General features: G+C 37.9%; 1 protein-coding gene across 1 annotated transcript in view; it reads left to right on the top strand.

Annotated features, from left to right (window-relative positions):
* The window catches only part of STK3 (serine/threonine kinase 3), a 488,063-nt gene that overhangs the window by 226,526 nt on the left and 238,678 nt on the right, over positions 1-22,859 (top strand). Inside the window, 2 exon segments of the mRNA XM_055286906.2 lie at positions 13,380-13,544; positions 14,057-14,224. Of these exon segments, the coding sequence (XP_055142881.1) occupies positions 13,380-13,544; positions 14,057-14,224 (333 nt within the window).

Raw genomic sequence — 22,859 nt, 5'->3', positions numbered from 1 at the left:
TGAATTTGTTTCCTCATCTGTTAAAAGGAATAATAATAAGTGTTTCTGCTTACTTACTTGAGTAGAGAAATCACATAAAATATTTTTTATAAACTGTAAAGAAATATAAAAATTTAAGACAACAGTATGCCTTTATGTTCTAGAAAATATTTCTCAACCTGTTTATTGTTGTTTAAAGTGATTTTATTGAGGGATAGGAACCTTTCATTTCATAATTGAATTTAAAAGTCTTAAAGTACAGATACTGCTTGTAAGCCTTAATACTAAATTGGGTTGTTAAAATAAATTTAAATTAAGCTCTATTCATGTACTTGTATGAATGACTGGATATTGCATCATTTTTTGATTAAGGAGGATATGAAGCGAATAGGAAGACCTTGACTCTCTGAAGTAGTGGGAGGGGTTTGTTACCAAAGGGAGGAAAGCATAATGAAAGAGAGGCTATATAAACTTCAGATCTGCACTCTCCACCTTTAACAGTTTGGAGCCAAATTCAGGTTATGCCCTCAGATATTCTTGTCTGCTTCATTAGGACTGGGATTATCAGTTTCCTTGTCCGTGTATACCCAGCACCTTGAACAGTATCAGCGCTGTGGTAGAGCCAGTCAAGAATATATTTACTGAATGAACACATAGATTGATGCCTAAATGAGTGAGAATTTTATTTAGTGAAGATTGCCTCTACATGAAGGTACTTTGATAACATAGAATCATAGAGTTGGAATGACCCTTTCAAGTCATTGAGCAAAGCCAGACAGTTCATGAATTAGTATAATATCCCTGGAAAATCCTCCTTTAGACTTGCTGTGGATTTGTCCAGTGGCTTTATAGCATTGAAATCAGACAGATCCTAAGACCCTGAAGTACAGTCAGTTTATTTAATTCTGAACATTCTTTAGTAGAGCAGTGAAATACAGGGTACAGAAGCAGAGATAACAAATCAGAGTTAATAGAAAATTAGTGACTTATTGGTTGGAAATAGTAGAATGTTAAGAGATAAAAATTGAAGTCTAGGTAACTAAAAAGGTCTGTACTGAAGTAACTAAATAAGACAATTTTATGGGCTGATGCTGCTTTTATTAACACCCCAAGCTTTTTAGTCTTTATACAAAGAGTGGAGGATGAGGACAGACGAGAAAACCTAGGTGCATATGACAGCACCACCACCTTGCCCACCGTCTGTAGTGGTCCATTGTGGTGGCCCTAAACAACACTCCTACCTCCCACTCCCTCACATTTGGCTGCATACCACTAACTTAGAAAGATTGGAAACATCAGATGAAGGTGTCTCTTTTCTTTTTGTATCGACAAGTCTGTACCCATTCATTCATTATTTATCAAGTGCTATCTGTACGCCAGGCATAGTTCCAAGCATTGTGGATACATCAGTGAACAAAGTGTTCACAAAACATTCTTGTGGACCCTTTCTAGTGCAGTACTGTCCAAAAGAAACACAAGCCACATATAATTTTAAATTTTTGAGTAGCCACATTAAAAAAAGTGAAATTAACTTTCATAATGTGTCAAACACATTAATATATAACAATATTATATAATATGAAATACCATATTTAATACTTACATTAAACACTAACATTTTATATGTTCAACATTAATATATTAATATAACATAATATGTAAATATTTAGTGGGTAATCTATGTAAATTTTTAACAAAATAGCTTGCATTCTTTTTGTACTAAGCCTTGATCTTTGGTGTATATTTTACATTTACAGCATATCTGAAATTAGAATACCCACGTTTCAAATGTTTAGGAGCCATGTGTGGTTAGTGGTTACTCTATTGGATGGTGCAGCTTTAGAGTATGGTGCTTGCTTTCTCTGCGCTGTCAAGTCAGACCATCTAGTCTGAGGTAGAGAATAAATTCCTGGAAGTACCAGAATTTTCAGATAATCCAGACTCCTTATCTATGGCCAGTAAAGCCTTGTGTGATCTGGTCCTTGCTTGTCTCTCAGATCTCATCTAGAGCTAGTCTTCTGGTGCATTAAACTTCAGCCTTCTTTATTCAACTCAAATATGGTGAGCTTTTTCCCGAATCAAGGCATTCTCCCCCCTCAGTTTTATTTTTATTGTGCCAAGATACACATAAACAAAATTTGCCATCTTAGCCATTTTTAAGTGTGCAGTTCAGTGGCATTAAATACATTTATAAAGTTGTGTAAGCATCCCCATTATCCATCCCCCTAACTCTTTTCATCTTGTAAGACTGAAACTCTGTACCCATTAAGCACTAACTCTCCATTCTGTGCTACCTCGGCCCCTGGCAACCACTGTTCTACTGTCTATCTCTGTGATTTTGGTAACTCTGAGTATTTGATATAAGCAGGATCATACATTAATTGTCTTTTTTGTGACTGACTTACTTCATTTAGCATAATGTACTCAAGGTTCAGCCATGTTGTAGCATATTGCAGAATTGCCTTCCCTTTTAAGGCTGAATAAAATTCCACTGTATGTTTCTACCACATTTTACTTATTCATTTGCCTGTCAGATGACATTTGGGTTGCTTCTGCTTTTTAGCCATTGTGAATAATGCTGCTATGAACATGCGTGTACGCTCATCGTGAGGTGAAACTTGTTCAAAAACACCTCTTTGAGACCCTGCATTTATTTCTTTTGAGTATTTACCCAAAAGTGGAATTGCTGGGTCAAAAGGTAATTTTATGTTTAACTTGTAAAGGAATCTTCATACTATTTTCCACAGAGGCTGTACCATTTTACATTCCCATTAGCTATACACAAAGGTTCCAATTTCTCTACTTCTTTGCCAACATTTATTCTTTTCTGTCTTTTGATAATAGCCATCATAATGAGTATGAAGTGGTATCTCATTATGTTTTTGATTTATATTTCTCTTATGATTAGTGATGTTGAGGATCTTTCCACATGCCTCTTGGCCATATGTATATCTTTGGAGAAATGTCTGTACAAGTCCTTTACCCATTTTTGAATTTGATTTTTTTATTGTTAAGTTTTAGGAGTTCTCTATATATTCTGTATATTAATGTCTTATCAGAGATGTAATTTATAAGTGTTTTCTCCCATTCTGTGGGTTGTCTTTTTACTCTGTTGATACTGTCTTTGGATGCACAGGTTTTTTTTTTTTTAATTTTCATGAAGTCCAATTTGTCTGTTTTATTCTTGTGTTCTCTGTGCCTTTTTGGTTGTATCTGAGAAATCATTACCATATCTGGTATCATGAGGTTTTTGCCGTTTTACTTTTTCCCAAGAGTGGTATAGTTTTAGGTCTTATGTTTAGGTCTTTGATCCATTTTCAATTAATTTTTGTATATGGTGCTAGGTAAGGATCCAACTTATTCTTTAGCACACGGATGTCCAGTTGTGCCAGCACTGTTTGTTGAAAATACTGTTCATTTCCTATTGAATGTTCTTGACACTCTTGTTGAAAATAATTTGATTATATATACAAGAGTTATTTCTGGGTTTTCTGCACTGTTCCATCCATCTATCTGTCTGTGTTTATGCCAATACTACATTGTTTAGATTACTATAGCTTTGTAATAAGTTTTGAAATCAGGAACTGTGAGAATTATAGCTTTGTTCTTCTATTTTCAGTATGGTTTTGGGGCCCCTTGAGATTTCATACAAATTTTAGGAAAAGTTTTTCTATTTCTGCAATAAACATCATTGGGATTTTGATAGGGATTACATTGAATCTATAGGTTGCTTTGGGTAGCATGGGCATCTTAAAAACATTAAATTTTCTTATCTATGAAGATATGATAGGTTTTTATTTATTAATGTCTTAAATTTTTTTTTCAGCAGTGTTTTGTAGTTTTCATTGTATAGATATTTCACCTCCTTGGTGAAATTAATTCCTAAATGTTTTATTCTTCAAAATAAAGAAATTCTATTTCTATTGTAAATAGAATTTTTTTTTGTAGTTTCCTTTTCAGATTGCTCATTGGTAATGTATAAAAATATATCTGATTTTCATGGGTTGATTTTGTATACTGCTACTTTGTTGTATTTATTCTTTTTTTATTATACTTTAAGTTTTAGGGTACATGTGCATAACATGCAAGTTAGTTACACATGTATACATGTGCCATGTTAGTGTGCTGCACCCATTAACTCGTCATTTAACAGTAGGTATATCTCCTAATGCTATCCCTCCTCACTCCCCCTACCCCACAACAGGCCCTGGTGTGTGATGTTCCCCTTCCTGTGTCCATGTGCTCTCATTGTTCAATTCCCACCTATGAGTGAGAACATGCAGTGTTTGGTTTTTTCTCCTTGTGATAGTTTGCTGAGAATGATGGTTTCCAGCTTCATCCATGTCCCTACAAAGGACATGAACTCGTCATTTCTTATGGCTGCATAGTATTCCATGGTGTATATGTGCCACATTTTCTTAATCTAGTCTATCATATTTGGACATTTGGGTTGGTTCCAAGTCTTTACTATTGTGAATAGTGATACAATAAACATATGTGTGCATGTGTCTTTATAGCAGCATGATTTATAATCCTTTGGGTATATACCCAGTAATGGGATGGCTGGGTGAAATGGTATTTCTAGTTCTAGATCCCAGAGGAATTGCCACACTGACTTCCACAATGGTTGAACTAGTTTACAGTCCCACCAACAGTGTAAAAGTGTTCCTATTTCTCCACATCCTCTCCTGCACCTGTTGTTTCCTGACTTTTTAATGATCGCCATTCTAACTGGTGTGAGATGGTATCTCATTGTGGTTTTGATGTGCATTTCTCTGATGGCCAGTGATGATGAACATTTTTTCATGTGTCTGTTGGCTGCATAAATGTCTTCTTTTGAGAAGTGTCTGTTCATATCCTTCGCCCACTTTTTGATGGGGTTGTTTTTTTCTTGTAAATTTGTTTGAGTTCATTGTAGATTCTGGATATTAGCCCTTTGTCAGATGAGTAGATTGCAAAAACTTTCTCCCATTCTGTAAGTTGCTTGTACACTCTGATGGTAGTTTCTTTTGCTGTGCAGAAGCTCTTTAGTTTAATTAGATCCCATTTGTCAATTTTGGTTTTTGTTGCCATTGCTTTCGGTGTTTTAGACATGAAGTCCTTGCCCATGCCTATGTCCTGAATGGTATTGCCTAGGTTTTCTTCTAGAGTTTTTATGGTTTTAGGTCTAACATGTAAGTCTTTAATCCATCTTGAATTAATTTTTGCATAAGGTGTAAGGAAGGGATCCAGTTTCAGCTTTCTGTATATGGCTAGCCAGTTTTCCCAGCACCATTTATTAAATAGGAAATCCTTTCCGCATTGCTTGTTTTTGTCAGGTTTGTCAAAAATCAGATAGTTGTAGACATGCGGCATTATTTCTGAGGGCTCTGTTCTGGTCCATTGGTCTATTTCTCTGTTTTGGTACCAATACCATGCTATTTTGGTTACTATAGCCTTGTAGTATAGTTTGAAGTCAGGTAGTGTGATGCCTCAAGCTTTGTTCTTTTGGCTTAGGATTGACTTGGCAATGCGGGCTCTTTTTTGGTTCCATGTGAACTTTAAAGTAGCTTTTTCCAATTCTGTGAAGAAAGTCATTGGTAGCTTGATGGGGATGGCATTGAATCTATAAATTACCTTGGGCAGTATGGCCATTTTCATGATATTGATTCTTCCAACCCAGGAGCATGGAATGTTCTTCCATTTGTTTGTATCCTCTTTTCTTTCATTGAGCAGTGGTTTATAGTTCTCCTTGAAGAGGTCCTTCATGTCCCTTGTAAGTTGGATTCTGAAGTATTTTATTCTCTTTGAAGCAGTTGTGAATGGTAGTTCACTCATGATTTGGCTCTCTGTTTGTCTGTTATTGGTGTATAAGAATGCTTGTGATTTTTACATATTGATTTTGTATCCTGAGACTTTTGCTGAAGTTGCCTATTGGCTTAAGGAGATTTTGGACTGAGACAATGGGGTTTTCTAGATATACAATCATGTCATCTGCAAACAGGGACAATTTGACTTCCTCTTTTCCTAATTGAATACCCTTTATTTCCTTCTCCTGCCTGATTGCCCTGGCCAGAACTTCCAACACTATGTTGAATAGGAGTGGTGAGAGAGAGCATCCCTGTCTTGTTCCCGTTTTCAAAGGGAATGCTTCCAGTTTTTGCCCATTCAGTATGATATTGGCTGTGGGTTTGTGATAGATAGCTCTTATTATTTTGAGATACATCCCATCAGTACCTAAATTATTGAGAGTTTTTAGCATGATGGGTTGTTGAATTTTGTCAAAGGCCATTTCTGCATCTATTGAGATAATCATGTGGTTTTTGTCTTTGGTTCTGTTTATATGCTGGATTATGTTTATTGATTTGCGTGTGTTGAACCAGCCTTGCATCCCAGGGATGAAGCCCACTTGATCATGGTGGATAAACTTTTTGATGTGCTGCTGGATTCAGTTTGCCAGTATTTTATTGAGGATTTTTGCATCGATGTTCATCAGGGATATTGGTCTAAAATTCTCTGTTTTGTTTGTGTCTCTGGCAGGCTTTGGTATCAGGATGATGCTGGCCTCATAAAATGAGTTAGGGAGGATTCCCTCTTTTTCTATTGATTGGAATAGTTTCAGAAGGATTGGTACCAGCTCCTCCTTGTACCTCTGGTAGAATTCGGCTGTGAATCCATCTGGTCCTGGACTTTTTTTTGTTGGTAAGCTATTAATTATTGCCTCAGTTTCAGAGTCTGTTACTGTTCTATTCAGAGATTCAACTTCTTCCTGCTTTAGTCTTGGGAGGATGTATGTGTTGAGGAATTTATCCATTTCTTCTAGATTTTGTAGTATATTTGCATAGAGGTGTTTATAGTATTCTCTGATGGTAGTCTGTATTTCTGTGGGATCGGTAGTGATATCTCCTTTATCATTTTTTATTGCATCTATTTACTTCTTCTCTCTTTTCTTCTTTATTAGTCTTGCTAACGGTCTATCTATTTTGTTGATCTTTTCAAAAATCCAGCTCCTGGATTCGTTGATTTTTTTGAAGGGTTTTTTGTGTCTTTATTGCCTTCAATTCTGCTCTGATCTTAGTTGTTTCTTGCCTTCTGCTAGCTTTTGAATGTGTTTGCTCTTTCTTCTCTAGTTCTTTTAATTGTGATGTTAGGGTGTCGATTTTAGATCTTTCCTGCTTTCTCTTGTGGGCATTTAGTGCTATAAATTTCCCTCTACACACTGCTTTGAATGTGTCCCAGAGATTCTGGTATGTTGTGTCTTTGTTCTTATTGGTTTCGAAGAACATCTTTATTTCTGCCTTCATTTCGTTATTTACCCAGGAGTCATTCAGGAGCAGGTTGTTCAGTTTCCATGTAGTTGATGTAGTTGATCAGTTTTGAGTGAGTTTCTTAATGCTGAGTTCTAGTTTGATTGCACTGTGGTCTGAGAGACAGTTTGTTATAATTTCTGTTGTTTTACATTTGCTGAGGAGTGCTTTACTTCCAACTATGTGGTCAATTTCAGAATAGGTGTGGTGTGGTGCTGAAAAGAATGTATATTCTGTTGATTTGGGGTATAGAGTTCTGTAGATGTCTATTAGTTCTGCTTGGTGCAGAGCTGAGTTCAATTCCTGGATATCCTTGTTAACTTTCTGTCTTGTTGATCTGTCTAATGTTGACAGTGGGATGTTAAAGTCTCCCATTATTATTGTGTGGGAGTCTAAGTCTCTTTGTAGGTCTCTAAGGACTTGCTTTATGAATCTGGGTACTCCTGTGTTGGGTGCATATATATTTAGGATAGTTAGCTCTTCTTGTTGAATTGATCCCTTTACCGTTATGTAATGGCCTTCTTTGTCTCTTTTGATCTTTGTTGGTTTAAAGTCTATTTTATCAGAGACTAGTATTGCAACCCCTGCATTTTTTTGTTTTCCATTTGCTTGGTAGGTCTTCCTCCATCCCTTTATTTTGAGCCTATGTGTGTTTCTGCACGTGAGATGGGTTTCCTGAGTACAGCACACTGATGGGTCTTGACTCTTTATCCAATTTGCCAGTCTGTGTCTTTTAATTGGAGCATTTAACCCATTTACATTTAAGGTTAATATTGTTATGTGTGAATTTGATCCTGTCATTATGATGTTAGCTGGTTATTTTGCTCATTAGTTGATACAGTTTCTTCCTTGCATTGATGGTCTTTACAATTTGGCGTGTTTTTGCAGTGGCTGGTACCAGTTGTTCCTTTCCACGTTTAGTGCTTCCTTCAGGAGCTCTTTTAGGGCAGGCCTGGTGGTGACAAAATCTCTCAGCATTTGCTTGTCTGTAAAGTATTTTATTTCTCCTTCACTTATAAAGCTTAGTTTGGCTGGATATGAAATTCTGGGTTGAAAATTCTTTTCTTTAAGAATGTTGAATATCGGCCCCCACTCTCTTTTGGCTTGTAGAGTTTCTGCCAAGAGATCAGCTGTTCGTCTGATGGGCTTCCCTTTGTGGGTATCCCGACCTTTCTCTCTGGCTACCCTTAAAACATTTTTTCCTTCATTTCAACTTTGGTGAATCTGACAATTATGTGTCTTGGAGTTGCTCTTCTCGAGGAGTATCTTTGTGGCATTCTCTGTATTTCCTGAATTTGAATGTTGGCCTGCCTTGCTAGGTTGAGGAAGTTCTCCTGGATAGTATCCTGCGGCGTGTTTTCCAACTTGGTTTCATTCTCCCCATCGCTTTCAGGTACACCAATCAGACATAGATTTGGTCTTTTCACATAGTCCCATATTTCTTGGAAGCTTTGTTCATTTCTTTTTATTCTTTTTTCTCTAAACTTCTCTTCTGGCTTCATTTCATTCATTTGATCTTCCATCACTAATACCATTTCTTCCAGTTGATTGAATCAGCTGCTGAGGCTTGTGCATTTGTCACGTAATTCTCGTGCCATGGTTTTCAGCTCCGTCAGGTCCTTTAAGGACTTCTCTGCATTGGTTATTCTAGTTAGCCATTTGTCTAATTTTTTTTTCAAGGTTTTTAACTTCCTTGCCATGGGTTTGTACTTCCTCTAGCTCGGAGTAGTTCGATCGTCAGAAGCCGCCTTCTCTCAACTTGTCAAAGTCATTCTCTGTCTAGCTTTGTTCCATTGCTGGTGAGGAGCTGCATTCCTTTGGAGGAGGAGAGGTGCTCTTATTTTTAAAGTTTCCAGTTTTTCTGCTCCGTTTTTTCCCCATCTTTGTGGTTTTATCTACCTTTGGTCTTTGATGATGGTGATGTACAGATGGGGTTTTGGTGTGGATGTCCTTTCTGTTTGTTAGTTTTCCTTCTAACAGTCAGGACTCTCAGCTGCAGGTCTGTTGTAATTTGCTGGAGGTCCACTCCAGACCCTGTTTGCCTGGGTATGAGCAGTGGAGGCTGCAGAACAGTGGATATTGGTGAACAGCAAGTGTTGCTCCCTGATTGTTCCTCTGGAAATTTTGTCTCAGAGGAGTACCTGGCTGTGTGAGGTGTCAATCTGCCCCTACTGGGGGCTTCTTCCCAGTTAGGCTACTCTGGGGTCAGTGACCCACTTGAGGAGGCAATCTTTCCGTTCTCAGATCTCCAGCTGCGTGCTGGGAGAACCACTACTCTCTTCAAAGCGGTCGGACAGTGACATTTAAGTCTGCAGAAGTTTCTGCTGCCTTTTGTTTGGCTATGCCCTTCTCCCAGAGGTGGAGTCTACAGAAGTAGGCCAGCCTCCTTGAGCTGTGGTGGGCTCCACCCAGTTTGAGCTTCCTGGCCGCTTTGTTTACCTACTCAAGCGTCTGCAGTGGCGGGCGCCCCTCCCCTAGCCTCGCTGCTGCCTTGCAATTTGATCTTAGACTGCTGTGCTAGCAGTGAGCCAGGCTCCGTGGGCGTAGGACCCTCCGAGCCAGGCGCCGGATATAATCTCCTGGTGTGCTGTTTGCTAAGACTGTTGGAAAAGCGCAGTATTAGGGTGGGAGTGACCCGAGTTTACAGGTGCCGTCTTTCACCCCTTTCTTTGACTAGGAAAGGGAATTCCCTGACCCCTTGCACTTCCCAGGTGAGGTGATGCCCCGCCCTGCTTCGGCTCACACTCACTGCCCTGCACCCTCTGTTCTGCACCCACTTTCCGAGACTCCCCAGTGAGATGAACCCCCGTACCTCAGTTGGAAATGCAGAAATCACTCGTCTTCTGCGTCGCCCACGCTGGGAACTGTAGACTGGAGCTATTCCTATTCGGCCTTCTGGGCTCCACCCCTATTTATTAGTTCTAATAGTTTTTTTTTGTGGAATCTTTAGAATTTTCTACGTATATGATCATATTATCTGTGAAGAGAGATAATTTTACTCTTTTTTTCCAGTTTGGATGCCTTTATTTGTTTTTCTTCCCTAATTGCTCTGTCTAGAACCTCCAGTACTATGTGGAACAGAAGTATTAGGTTGGTGCAAAAGTAATTTCGGTTTTTGCCATTACTTTAAAAAAAAAAAAAAATGGCAAAAACTGCAATTACTTTTGCACCAACCTAATAGCATCCTTGCATTGTTCCTGATCTTTGAGGAAAAGCTTTCAGTCTTACAGCTTTGAGTATGACGTTTACTTTGGGTTTTTTGTATATGGCTTTTACTATGGTGAGATAGTTTCCTTCTATTCATATTAGTTGTGTATTTTATGAAAAGAAGTTAAATTTAGTCAAATGCTTTTTCTCTTTTCATTTGAAATGATCATGTGGTGTCTTCTCCATTGTGGTAAGGTGGTGTATTACATTGTTTGATTTTGTATGTTGAATCAACCTTGCATTCCAGGAATACATTCCAGTTGGTCATGGTGTATAACACTTTAAGATCTTGTTGAAGTGGGTGTGCTATATTTTGTTGAGGATTTTTGTATCAATGTTCATAAGGGATATTGGTCTGTAGTTGTTTTGTGGTGACTTTGTCTGGCTTTGGTATCAGAATAATGCCTCTTAAAATGAGTTTGGAAGTGTTCTCTTCAGTGTTTTAGAAAATTTGAGAAATTGAATCAAGATATTTTAATCTTCTTTTTTTCCTTTTTGTGGAGTGTATGTTCCCAGATAGCCATTCACATGGTTGGCCCCATTATATCATTTAGACTTCAGTAAAATGTCTTTTGGGCCTTCTTGAATGTCAATCTAAAGTAGCTTCTCAGTTGTTCTCTATCAGTAGCTCTCTATTATTGTCCTCATAGCAATTTTCACAGACATTTTCCTGTGTTATCCTATTTCCTATCAAATTATCCCGTTGCTTATAGATAGAATGTAAGCTTGAGAGCAGTCCCTATGATTTGGGGTTTTTATGGTTGATTCTGTTACGTAGGTATGATTAAGTCTTTGGACATTTGTGCTTAACTAAATCTCTACCCCCTCTCTCCCAGCAGCCCTCCTGTAAGTCAGGGGTCGGGCTGAAATTTCCAAACTTCTAATCACTTGGTTGGTTTTTCCGGCGACCAGCTCCCATCCTGAAGCTATCTAGGCTCCCACCAAGAGTCACCTGATCAGTATAAATTCTGGCATGGTTGAAAGGAGCTTACTATAAATGACAAAAGACAGCCCCTGTCACTCTTGTGAGAGGGCGAGAAAACAAAGATAAAATATCTTGATTCAACTTCTCACTCACTCAGTCAATTCACAGGGTCTTAGGAGATTTTGTGCCAAGAACCTACAAAGACCAAATATTTCTTATGATTTCATAATATCACACTACCTTACAAGGTTGTTTTAAGAATAAGTGAGAGAATGCATGCAAAACTGTTAGCACATTGCCTGGTACAGATAGCTGTGGCGCTACTGCTACAACTGTTAAGAAGATTTTCTTTCTTTCCCATCCCTCTCTTCCTTGGCCTTCTCTACTCTCCCCCTTTTCCCTCCTCTGATAGTCTTTGCTTGTGTTTCCATTTTCCTAATCTTTCTCTGACATTTTTCTTCTGAGTTCTCAATATTAGGTCAGAAGTCCAGAACTTGGAAGGGTTAGGAGTGGCATTGGTGTAGGAGCTTCTCACAGAAGATTCATTGCAAGCCCCCCTCCCTCATTTACTTTCCTTTATGTAAAGCTGTTGGTTTCATTTTCATCAAGAATGAAATATCTCAGGGGAAGTATCTGAATTTACTTTTTCAGAACAGATATTAGCTGTGATAGTGCCCCCGCAGTGTTAGAAGATGTGGGAAATCACTATTGTGATTCCTTATATCAGGCTGATTCTTGAGATACGCCATTTGCTTTAGGAATGATACTGATAATTTTTTTTTTTTTTTTTTTTTTTTTTTTTGAGACAGAGTCTCGCTGTGTCACCCAGGCTGGTGTGCAGTGATGTGATCTTGGCTCACTGCAACCTCTGCCTCCCAGGTTCAAGTGACTCTCCTGCCTCAGCCTCCTGGGTAGCTGGGATTACAAGTGCATGCCATCACGCCTGGCTAATTTTTGTGTTTTTAGTAGAGACGAGGTTTCACCATGTGGGCCAGGCTGGTTTCGAACTCCTGACCTCAAGTGATCTGCTCCCCTCAGCCTCCTAAAGTGCTGGGATTACAGGTGTGAGCCACCATGCCCTGCTGATACTGATAATCATTTTTTTTTTGTTTTTTTGTTTTTTTGTTTTTTTTTTGAGACGGAGTCTTGCTCTGTCGCCCAGGCTGGAGTGCAGTGGCGCAATCTCCGCTCACTGCAAGCTCCGTCTCCCAGGTTCGTGCCATTCTCCTACCTCAGCCTCCTGCGTAGCTGGGACTACAGGCGCCCGCCACCACGCCCAGCTAATTTTTTTCTATTTTTAGTAGAGGCGGGGTTTCACCGTGTTAGCCAGGACGATCTTGATCTCCTGACCTCGTGATCCACCTGCCTCTGCCTCCCAAAGTGCTGGGATTACAGGCTTGAGCCACTGCGCCCGGCCGATACTGATAATCTTAAAGAGAGAAATTTGATCATCCTTTCATTAGTAAAATGTGTAATAAGAGTAACAAAGCTTATTGTGGGAAGAAGAGGTTCTCGATTATTTACCCCTTTAGCATTTTCCTGGAGGTTTAGTGGTCATTAGAAAGAAGTACTTGTGGCTAGGCATGGTGGCTCACACCTATAATCCCAACACTTTGGGAAGCTGAGGAAGGAGAATTGTTTGAAGCAAAGAGTTCAAGACCAGCCCGTGCAACATAGTGAGACCCCCATCTCTACAGAAATAAAAATAAGTTAGCCTATTGGGGTGGCATGTGCCTGTAGTTCTAGCTACTCGGGAAGCTGAGGTGGGAGCATGGCTTGAGCCCAGGAATCTTAGGCTGCAGTGAGCTCTCATCACACCACTGCATTGTAGCCTGGGCAACAGAGTGGGGTCTCTTAAACACACACACACACACACACACACACACACACACACGGAAAGACATACTTGTTACTAGTGCTGTTTTGTAAGAGTTTATCTAACATGGCATTTTAATTATGGTTTTAAAAATATTTCTTTCCAGTTAACAGAAGATGAAATTGCAACCATTCTTAAATCTACATTGAAAGGACTAGAATATTTGCACTTTATGAGAAAAATACACAGAGATATAAAAGCTGGAAATATTCTCCTCAATACAGAAGGACATGCAAAATTGGCAGATTTTGGAGTGGCTGGTCAGTTAACAGTAAGTTAACTTTAATGATTTTCTAAACACTTGGCTAATTTGTTCAGATTTGATTATAACTAAGCTTCAATTACTTTTCGAGGGGGAATGGAAAGAAATGTGTAATTTTAAAATTTTTGTGGAGCAGGAACCATAATTGAGCCAAATTTGAGTATTATTTAATTTATAATTTAGGGTGATTGAATATGAAAATATATCTTATAATCAAAATGCTTAAATGTTCTAAAAGGGAAGCTACGTAGCTCATTTCTGTAGCTTTTATCATTATAGCGCTATCTTTAATGACTGTGTTTAATGATGGTAGTGGGGATAAGTCACCTGTGGACTCTTGGTTATTTTCAGAATTCGGAATTCCTAAGTATGTCATAACTAGTTGAAATTTTAGCAAAATAGTCAATTTCTGATACAATCTGTGGCGTTGGAGGTTTTAACATTTTTTAAAAGAATGTTTGGCATACAGATTTTCTTTGTGCTTTTGTAGTAGCATTTATGGCTATGTAACGTTATTGCAGGATACAATGGCAAAACGCAATACTGTAATAGGAACTCCATTTTGGATGGCTCCTGAGGTGATTCAAGAAATAGGCTATAACTGTGTGGCCGACATCTGGTCCCTTGGCATTACTTCTATAGAAATGGCTGAAGGAAAACCTCCTTATGCTGATATACATCCAATGAGGGTAAGAAGATAATGGTTTGCTGAAAATGTTAGCCTTATATAAGTGTTGCAGTTTTGTAATGCCAGTGTAAGTAAATATAAATTAAATAAGTTCATTTAAATATATTCTTTTTAAAAATGGTAAAATTACCTCTTAAAGATTAGTAACTGTTAACTTCCTTCTGCATTCTTAATTGTGAGAAGAGAACTGAAGGCTTTATGTATCTCTAGCATCACTGTTCTCCTCCCCCAAAAATATACCTGTAAATTTTTTGCTTGCTTTTCAATAGAAGAAAGGGTTGGTAAATCCTCTTTGCTCTTCAGTTTATTGTTTTCTTGATTGTGGTAGTGAAAGAGGTGGAAGTAATCATTTCTCACTTTTTTACCCACTCTGTAATTTATACCTTAATGTGTTTTTTTTTTCTGCCCTTTCTGTTCTTTGGTCTGAGGATGGTATTAAGCAATCCTAATTTCTAATATTACTATGCACATATAAAGGAATTTGGCTAATTTTTTTTAATGAATGCTTACTGAGAAAATGGAATTCCTTTTTTGAACATCATATGCTTCTGTGACCTCTGCAGGATAATTTTTGAGTTTGAAATATATATCTTGCATATACAAGGCTAATTGCCTATGTTTCAGGGTTTCTAATGATATACTTTTTAGGTTTATTACTATGTGAATCATATAGATAAGTTCATCATCATAGATAGGTACACTGATCTTTGTATACTTATTGCCCTCTAGTGGCTGTAGTTATCTCAATAAGGATGTAGGAATGAGGGGAAGAGTGTATGTATGTGTGTATTTGTAGAAAAGAGAAGGTAATGTCATGGTGGCTGGAGGAATGTGAAGTAAATAGATAGGAAGAGGAAGAATGCATTATTTTAGAATATCTGAAGAAGAATAAATTGGAATTACATCTGATATTATAATGCTATTATGGGTTAAATTTTGATAATATAGGTAACAGTGTATTATACAGAAAATATTTAAAAATCTATCTGCTCTATTGAAACATTTTAAAGAGAGATTTTTTTTTTTTCTTTTGAGACAAGGTCTCACTCTGTCACCCAGCCTGGAGTGTAATAGTGCGATCATGGCTCACTCGAGCCTCGACCTCCTGGGCTCAGGTGATCCTCCCACCTCAGTCTGCAGAGTAGCTGGGACTACAGGTATGCACCACCATGCCCAACTAATTTTTTGTGGAGACAAGGTGTCGCCATGTTGCCCAGGCTGATCTCCAACTCCTGGGCTCAAGTGATCCGCCCACCTCAGCTTCCCAAAGTGCTGGGATTACAGGAGTATGCCCAGCCTAGAGTTCTTTGAGTAATATAATTGTATACAATATATACCATCTTGCTTGTGTATATAAATTCGTTTTGGTAAATGAAAGATAAAAATGCATCAATTGTTTGAAAATTACTTGAAAAATAACAAGGTCAGCATAAAAACAGGAACACAAAGTCTTATTTCATCTCTGATCATTAGTTATCTGTGGTTCTTTTAGTTAGGATGTTTGTAGGGTGATCCTCAAAGTAGGCGTATTTGAGTTTGAATCAGTGAGGTTTACTAAATTACCCAAGGCAACCTAGGTAAGTTCGAGAGCTGGGATTTAACTTAGGACTTCCATTATTACTATTCTGCTTCTTCCCTGTGTAAATCTTATTTTTCCAACCAAATAGTTCAACATGTTAAATTTGATCCTGTGCTCAGATAGCAGAGAATTGTAATATGTGGCTTCTTCCTTTAAGGATCTTATTACCTGAGAGTTTGAATGAATACATTATAGATTATTAAAAATATACCTTAAAATAATATTTCTCTTAGAAAAAAATATATATATATTGCAAACTTCCTAGGATGCCTTGCTCACTGTGTGTTTTTTTTTAAATCTAAATCCTACCAGTTTTTCAAGTCCCAACTTGGATTTTATGCCTGTATAGAGCCATTCTTGACAGCTATCGCCCAAGTAAATTTCTCTTTTTCCTCATATTTTGTATATAGGCAATTTCTTCACAGTCCAGTTCTTTCGACAGTTAATCAAGTGTTGCCTCGTTCATTTCCAAATGTAATATAGTTTATTTCCTATTTAAATGATATCATTATTTAACTTTTCTTGTGTTTGTGAGCTGTCTTACAAATTAGAGTATTGAACTGCAATTATTGGAAGTTGTTAAGATCATGTAACAGATATAGTTTTATCACTGGTAACAAGTACTGCCTTTTGTTTTCCTTGAAATGACAGGTTCACTTGGTTCATTTTTGAGAAAATGTCTGTCAAATACCCAAGTCTGTGTAACCTTAGTTTTCTGTTAGTTATTCTTCAAGTAAAAATGATGTTCTTTGAAAAGAGCCTTGTAGTTTATTTAGCTTGCAGCTCAGTCACACAACTGCTTTTTTTCAGATTATTGTTCTTTGATATGTGGGGAAGTGCTTTATGCATATTTTTCATTTTGTCAATGTAGAATATTAAAAATACATATTCAAGTGTAGAAATTTAATAAAATTAATAAACTTTACTGTTTCATCAAGGTTTACAGTAGTTTGGTGGGGGATATAGTGAGGGCAATGAAAGAAACAGCTGTCCAAGAGAGAAAAAAAATTGTTGAGGGCCCAGCTAAAATTGGTAATTGAGAAAGTATAGTGTAATTAATCCTGGTTTGTGGGCCTTCCTGTGGTACTGTGCTCTGCTGTGCAGTAGAATGCATTATGGCCTTAATATGGAGGGTTTGGGTTTTAATGAATGAGTGTCTTAGAAGGATGGGGCTACAGGGAATTTAAGGACGCTGCTGAGAGACATTTCAGGGGGTTACTAACAGGGCACAGTCTAGAAAGAAAAGAGAGAGTGTAAGGAAATGGGGTGATCAAAGAATAGATAGTGTTCTCCATGCTTGCTGCATAGCAGTCATCTGGGGAGCCCTACCCTAAACAGATTAAATCAGAATCTCAGGAGGTTAGAGAGGAGATAAAGTGGTAGTTAAGATATGAGAAAGCTGGTAGGATATGACACTATGGTAAGTGAGTGAAATATTGAAGTTTTTTAACCAACTTTTTTTGTACTGTAGTAATTTTGTGAAATAAATGTTTTATCCTCCATTGGGTGGATTGGATGAAATTGATAAGATTATATTATTTAAGATGATGTAACTTGTCAGTGGCAGAACTGAGATATGAACTCAGTTTGATCTGTGTTTTTGCCTAGACACCAAAGAAATATCCTCTGTGTTAATATCCCAACTCTGTGTAAGTGGAGGAGCGGCTAACAAAAATAAGACATTTAACAACCGTGTAATCACAATATTATAATTACTAATTTAAAATTTGAACCCTCTAAGTTTTCCAGAGTAGCAGGAAATATGGACAGATTTCAATTTTTAATGTTTTATTTTCCAGCCATTTTTTGGTAGCCATATAGGCTAATGAGATAATCTATAATCTACAAAGTTGCCACAATGAGACAAAGATGTGATTGACACGAAGACCCCACAGCTGATACAGGCAAAAAACCTGATAGTTATTTTAATATAAGTAAATGATACAATTTACTACATATACATGGCTATCTAGAACAAAGTTAGAGGCAAAGTTAGGATGTGGTGGGTGAGTTTCCCCAGCCTCCATCTATAGTGGGGTGCCCAGCCACTGGTGATACTGCCTAATTGGAGTGAGGATTCTATCCAGTCTTTCTGAAATGCCTTGCAGTCATCCTCACAGTTCTAGCCCTTTCCACTATGCCTGCCCACTAGCTGTATATAATTAGGAACACTCCAGAACAGTGGTGCTGCCTTCTAGACCGAGTGAACTGGGATTTGGTTTCCCAGTCATTTTCTCAGCCTTTTACCGTGTTTAGGCACCAGGCCTGTTTGTAAAGTAGTCTTGCTTAGGCCAGCAAAAATTAGGGGCAAAAAGAGATGCCTTGTGCTTGGATAATTTAGAATGGAGTTGCTTCTCCTTAAGTGGCCACAAATTAATACTGTTTTTCACTGATTAAGGTTTTTGTAGGACATATATTTAGGGTGTCAGCCTGAGGGATATGAAGAACTTAAAGATGGCACTAAATTAGAAAATGAAAGTGGTTAAATTGGAAATTTGCAGTCATTTGAGAATGGGTCCTTCAAAGGTGTTAAGTCTGAGGTCATTTGTTTTATATGCTTTAGTTTATCAGTTTGTCAAAGATTGATATTTCTTTTATCATTCCTGAGCAGAATAAGGAGTATTTGGAATATAGATGTTCAAGGAGAAATTTTCTAGTAAAAAGAGCTTTTAAAAACACTGGATTTGTTTGATGGCAAGGAGTTAGCCAAATTTGTTAGTTTTGATACAACTTTTTTTTTCCCCCAAAGAAACTTGTAGTATATGTAAACCGAATCTTCACTGTGGTAGACAGTAATGATTATCTGTTTAGTAAAGGGAAATGATGATGTACACATTGAAACATATAAAGCTTTTTAAACAGGAGAGGGATAAAAGTGCTTATAAATTTACATTCAGCTATGAGATTAAAATTAGTGAGTAGTGGCAAATGGGAGTAAGTCTAATCAGAATGTTAAGTGAAACAATTTTTTTTAAATTAAAACTCAGTTTATATTTTTATAAAGTTAAATATGAAACCACCAAATTAATTTTGATCAGTGAGATAGAATAGTTAAAAAAATTTAGTTTTGAATTCAGTTAACCACATACTTTTGAGGAGATCAGTCTTCTCTCTTTCTCAGGCCTTTAGGAAGTGAGTGTGAGAGAGAGAGAGAGTGTGTGTGTGTGTGTGTATGTGTGTATGTGTGTGTGTGTGTGTGTATATATATATATATATATTTTTTTTTTTTTTTTGAGACAAAGTCTTGCTCTGTTGCCTGGGCTGGAGTACAGTGGCCATCTTGGCTCACTGCAACCTCTGCCTCCCAGTTTCAAGCCATTCTCCTGTCTCAGCTCAGCCGCCCAAGTAGCTGGGATTACAGGTGCACACCACCGTGCCCAGCTAATTTTTTGTATTTTTAGTAGTGATGGGGTTTCACCATGTTGGCCAGGCTGATCTTGAACTCCTGGCCTCAAGTGATCCACCTGCCTTAGTCTCCCGAAGTACTGGGATTACAGGCGTCAGCCAGTGCACCCAGCCTTAGGAAATATATATATATATATATATATATATATATACACATACACACACACACACATATATATATGCACACACACATATATATGTGTATATATATATATTAAATCAGGAGATGAGTAAATAGTATCATTTCCTTCCTTCCTTCCCTCTTTTCTTTTCGTTTCTTTTTTCTTTTCCCTCCCTCTGTCCCTCCCTCCCTCCCTTCCTTCTTTCCTTCCTTCCTTCCTTCCTTCCTTCCTTCCTTCCTTCCTTCCTTCCTTCCTTCCCTCCCTCCCTCCCTCCCTCCCTCCCTCCCTCCTTCCATTTGACACAGTCTCACTATGTCACCCAGGCAGGAAGGAGTGCAGTGGCACAGTCACAGCTCACTGCAGCCCTCAACCTCCCAGGCTCAAGCAATCCTCCCACCTCAGCCTCTCAAATACCTGGAACTACAGGTGCATACCACCACACCCAGCAAATTTTTGTATTTTTTTCCTTGATGGTGTCTGGCTCTGTCACCCAGGCTGGAGTGCAGTGGCGCCATCTCGGCTCAGTGAAATCTTCACCTCCCTGGGTCAAGCAATTATCCTGCTTCAGCCTCCTGAGTAGCTGGGAATACAGGCGTAACCTGTAAAAAACCTTTGTGTTTGCTTACCTGTTGTTCAGCATAGGGAATGGGGTAAGGAAAGAACTGTATGGATCAGTCTGTGGACAGCAGGAGAAGTACCTGATGATTTCTTGAATCAGGTGAAGAAAAGAAAATAAAAATCAAACTAAGAATTTTTACTTCTATGCAATGCAATACTGAATGTTTATAACTTTAAAAAAAGATGTGTAAATAAATAGTGTATTTTGGAAGATTTATGTCAAATGTGATTTAAGGAGATAATTGGAGGCACTTGGCAATTTTCTGGAAATTTAACTCACATAAAGCATGACAATCTCTGTTTAAGAGTAAATTAAGAATTATTTTAGCCTAAAAAAAAGTTCTCTATCTCTGTGTCCTTACACTACCTACTTACAAAGAAAGGAGCCCTGCAGATATTTTCAAACATAAAGAGTTATTTTTGATGAATGATGTTTTCAAAAATAATGTTATCCTTTCCTGAAGAATCTTTTCCTTGACCCACCATATTTTCCAACTGGCTCCCGCCTCCCTTTTTGGAGAAACATAGCATTTAAATAGGTGCAACAAATGCTTTAGTATAGGCAGCGTGAAAACAGACATGGGTTAGAAGATCATTCTTTATAGTGCATATCAAAAAATAAAACACAGTAGTTCTCTCCCATTGCAAATCACATGGCACTACTTTTTTCACAATCAAATGATTTTAAAAAAAGAGACAAAAAATGTGGTTATGTCCACATCTAAAGAGTGAACAATTAGTTAACCATTTTTTAATACTTAAAAAAACCCAACACCAAAAAAGAGAAAAGAATCCGTGTCCTCCTTCCTGCTCAATTAATAATAAAATTTGCTTGAGAAATTCTGGAAAACTGATTCTCTGTAGTGGTGAGACTTGAGTAATACCACACCCAACACACTTAACACACCTTCCATCTCCCAGTCCCTGCTGCATAGGTATTCGTAGATACCTTGGATGTCTTAGTGTATGTGCAAGTGTATTTGTATGACACCACCTCTTGGTAGATTCCTTGCAAGGATTTAACACAGGGTGAATGGCATAGAGGAGTATCTTCATTTAGCTTGGGGAGCCAGAAGTCTGAAATCAAAGTGTTGGCAGGACTGTACTCCCTCAGGAGGCTCTACGGGATAATCTATTCTTCACTTTTTCCAGCTCTTGGTGGCTGCCTGCAATCCTGTTTTCCTTAGATTGTAGTTGTCTTACTCTAATCTCTGCCTATGTCTCCATATTGCATTCTCCTCTGAGTGTCTGTGTCATTATCATCTTCTTTCTTCTTTCACAGGGTCTTGCTTTGTCACCCAGGCTGGAGTGCTGTGGCGCGAACATGGCTCACTGCAGCCTCGAATTCCTGGGCTCAAGCAATCCTCCCGCCTCAGCTCCCCCAAGTAGCTGGGACTACAGGCACAAGCTACCGTGCCTGGCTAAATCTTATACTTTTTTTGTGGAGATGGGGTTCACCATGTTGCCCAGTCTGGTCTTGAACTCCTGAGCTTAAGCAGTCTGTCTGCCTTGGCCTCCGAAAGTGCTGGGATTACAGGTGTGAGCCACTGCACCCAGCCCTATGTCCTCTTTTTTGTCTACCTACCTCAAATTTCTCTCTGCCTTTCTCTTATAAGGGCACTTGTCGTTGGATTTAGGGCCCACTCAGATGATCCAGGATGATCTTCTGCTTTCAAGATTCTTAACTTAATTATGTCTGCATAAATTGTATTTTTCCCCCCAAATTGTGTAACATTTAGGGGTTTCAGAGATTAGGATGTGGACATATCTTCTGAGGATGGCCATTTTTCAACTCACTACACTCCCCATAATATGTTCTCTTCTTTCAAATAGAGAGAGAAAGAAAATTTAAGATTAATAATTATGTATAATTTAAGATTAACAATTATATAGTATAATTATAATTATATAATTTAAGATTATAATTAAGATTAATGAGTAATATATAACATAAAATTTATCATTTTAACCATTTTAAAGTACTCTATACAATTCATTGCCATAAAGTACATTTACATTATTGTGCAATCATTACCACTATTTCTAGAAATTTTTTTATTATCTCAAACTGAAACCCTGTACCCATTAAACAATAATTCTCCATATCCTCTTGCTCTAACCCCTCGCAACCAGTATTCTACTTCCTGTCTCTATGAGTTTGACTATTCTAAATATCTCATATAAGTAGAATCATACAATATTTGTTCTTTGGTGTGTGTGTGTTTTATGTAGCCTAATGTTTTCAATAATTTATACAAGTCATAGAATGTGTCAGTATTTGCTTCCTTTTAAAGCCTGAATAATATTTCTTTGTATGTATATAGCATATTTTGTTTATTCATTCATTTGTTGATGGACACTTGGGTTTCTTCCTCCTTTTGGCTTTTGTGAATAATGCTACCATGAACTGGATCCACAATCATCAATTCAAGACTCTTTAATTTTTTGAGGAACCTCCATACTGTTTTCCACAGCAGCTGTACCATTTTACATTCCTACCACCAATGTATAAGAGTTCCAGTTTCTTCACATTCCTGCCAGCACTTGTTATTTTCTGTTGTTTTTCTTTGCTAATGGCCATTGTAATGGGAGTGAAGTGGCATCTCATTGTGATTTTGATCTGCATTTCTCTGATGACTAGTGATATTGAACATCTTTTCATATGCTTATTGTCCATTGTCCTTTATGTATATCTTTTGGGAACTGTCTATTCAATTCCTTTGCCCATTGTTTTTTTTTTCTTTGAGGCGGAGTCTTGCTCTGTCACCCAGGCTGGAGTGCAGTGGCACGATCTCGGTTCACTGCAACCTCCACCTCCCAGGTTCAAGCGATTCTCCTGCCTCAGGCTCCCGAGTAGCTGGGATTATAGATGTGCACCACCACGCCCAGCTAATTTTTGTATTTTTAGTAGA

This window comes from Symphalangus syndactylus, chromosome 7 (genome assembly GCF_028878055.3).
Source record: "Symphalangus syndactylus isolate Jambi chromosome 7, NHGRI_mSymSyn1-v2.1_pri, whole genome shotgun sequence".
NCBI classification, from domain to species: Eukaryota; Metazoa; Chordata; class Mammalia; order Primates; family Hylobatidae; genus Symphalangus; species Symphalangus syndactylus.
Note: the sequence above shows the minus strand (reverse complement) of the source record. Positions and strands in the feature narration are given on the sequence as shown.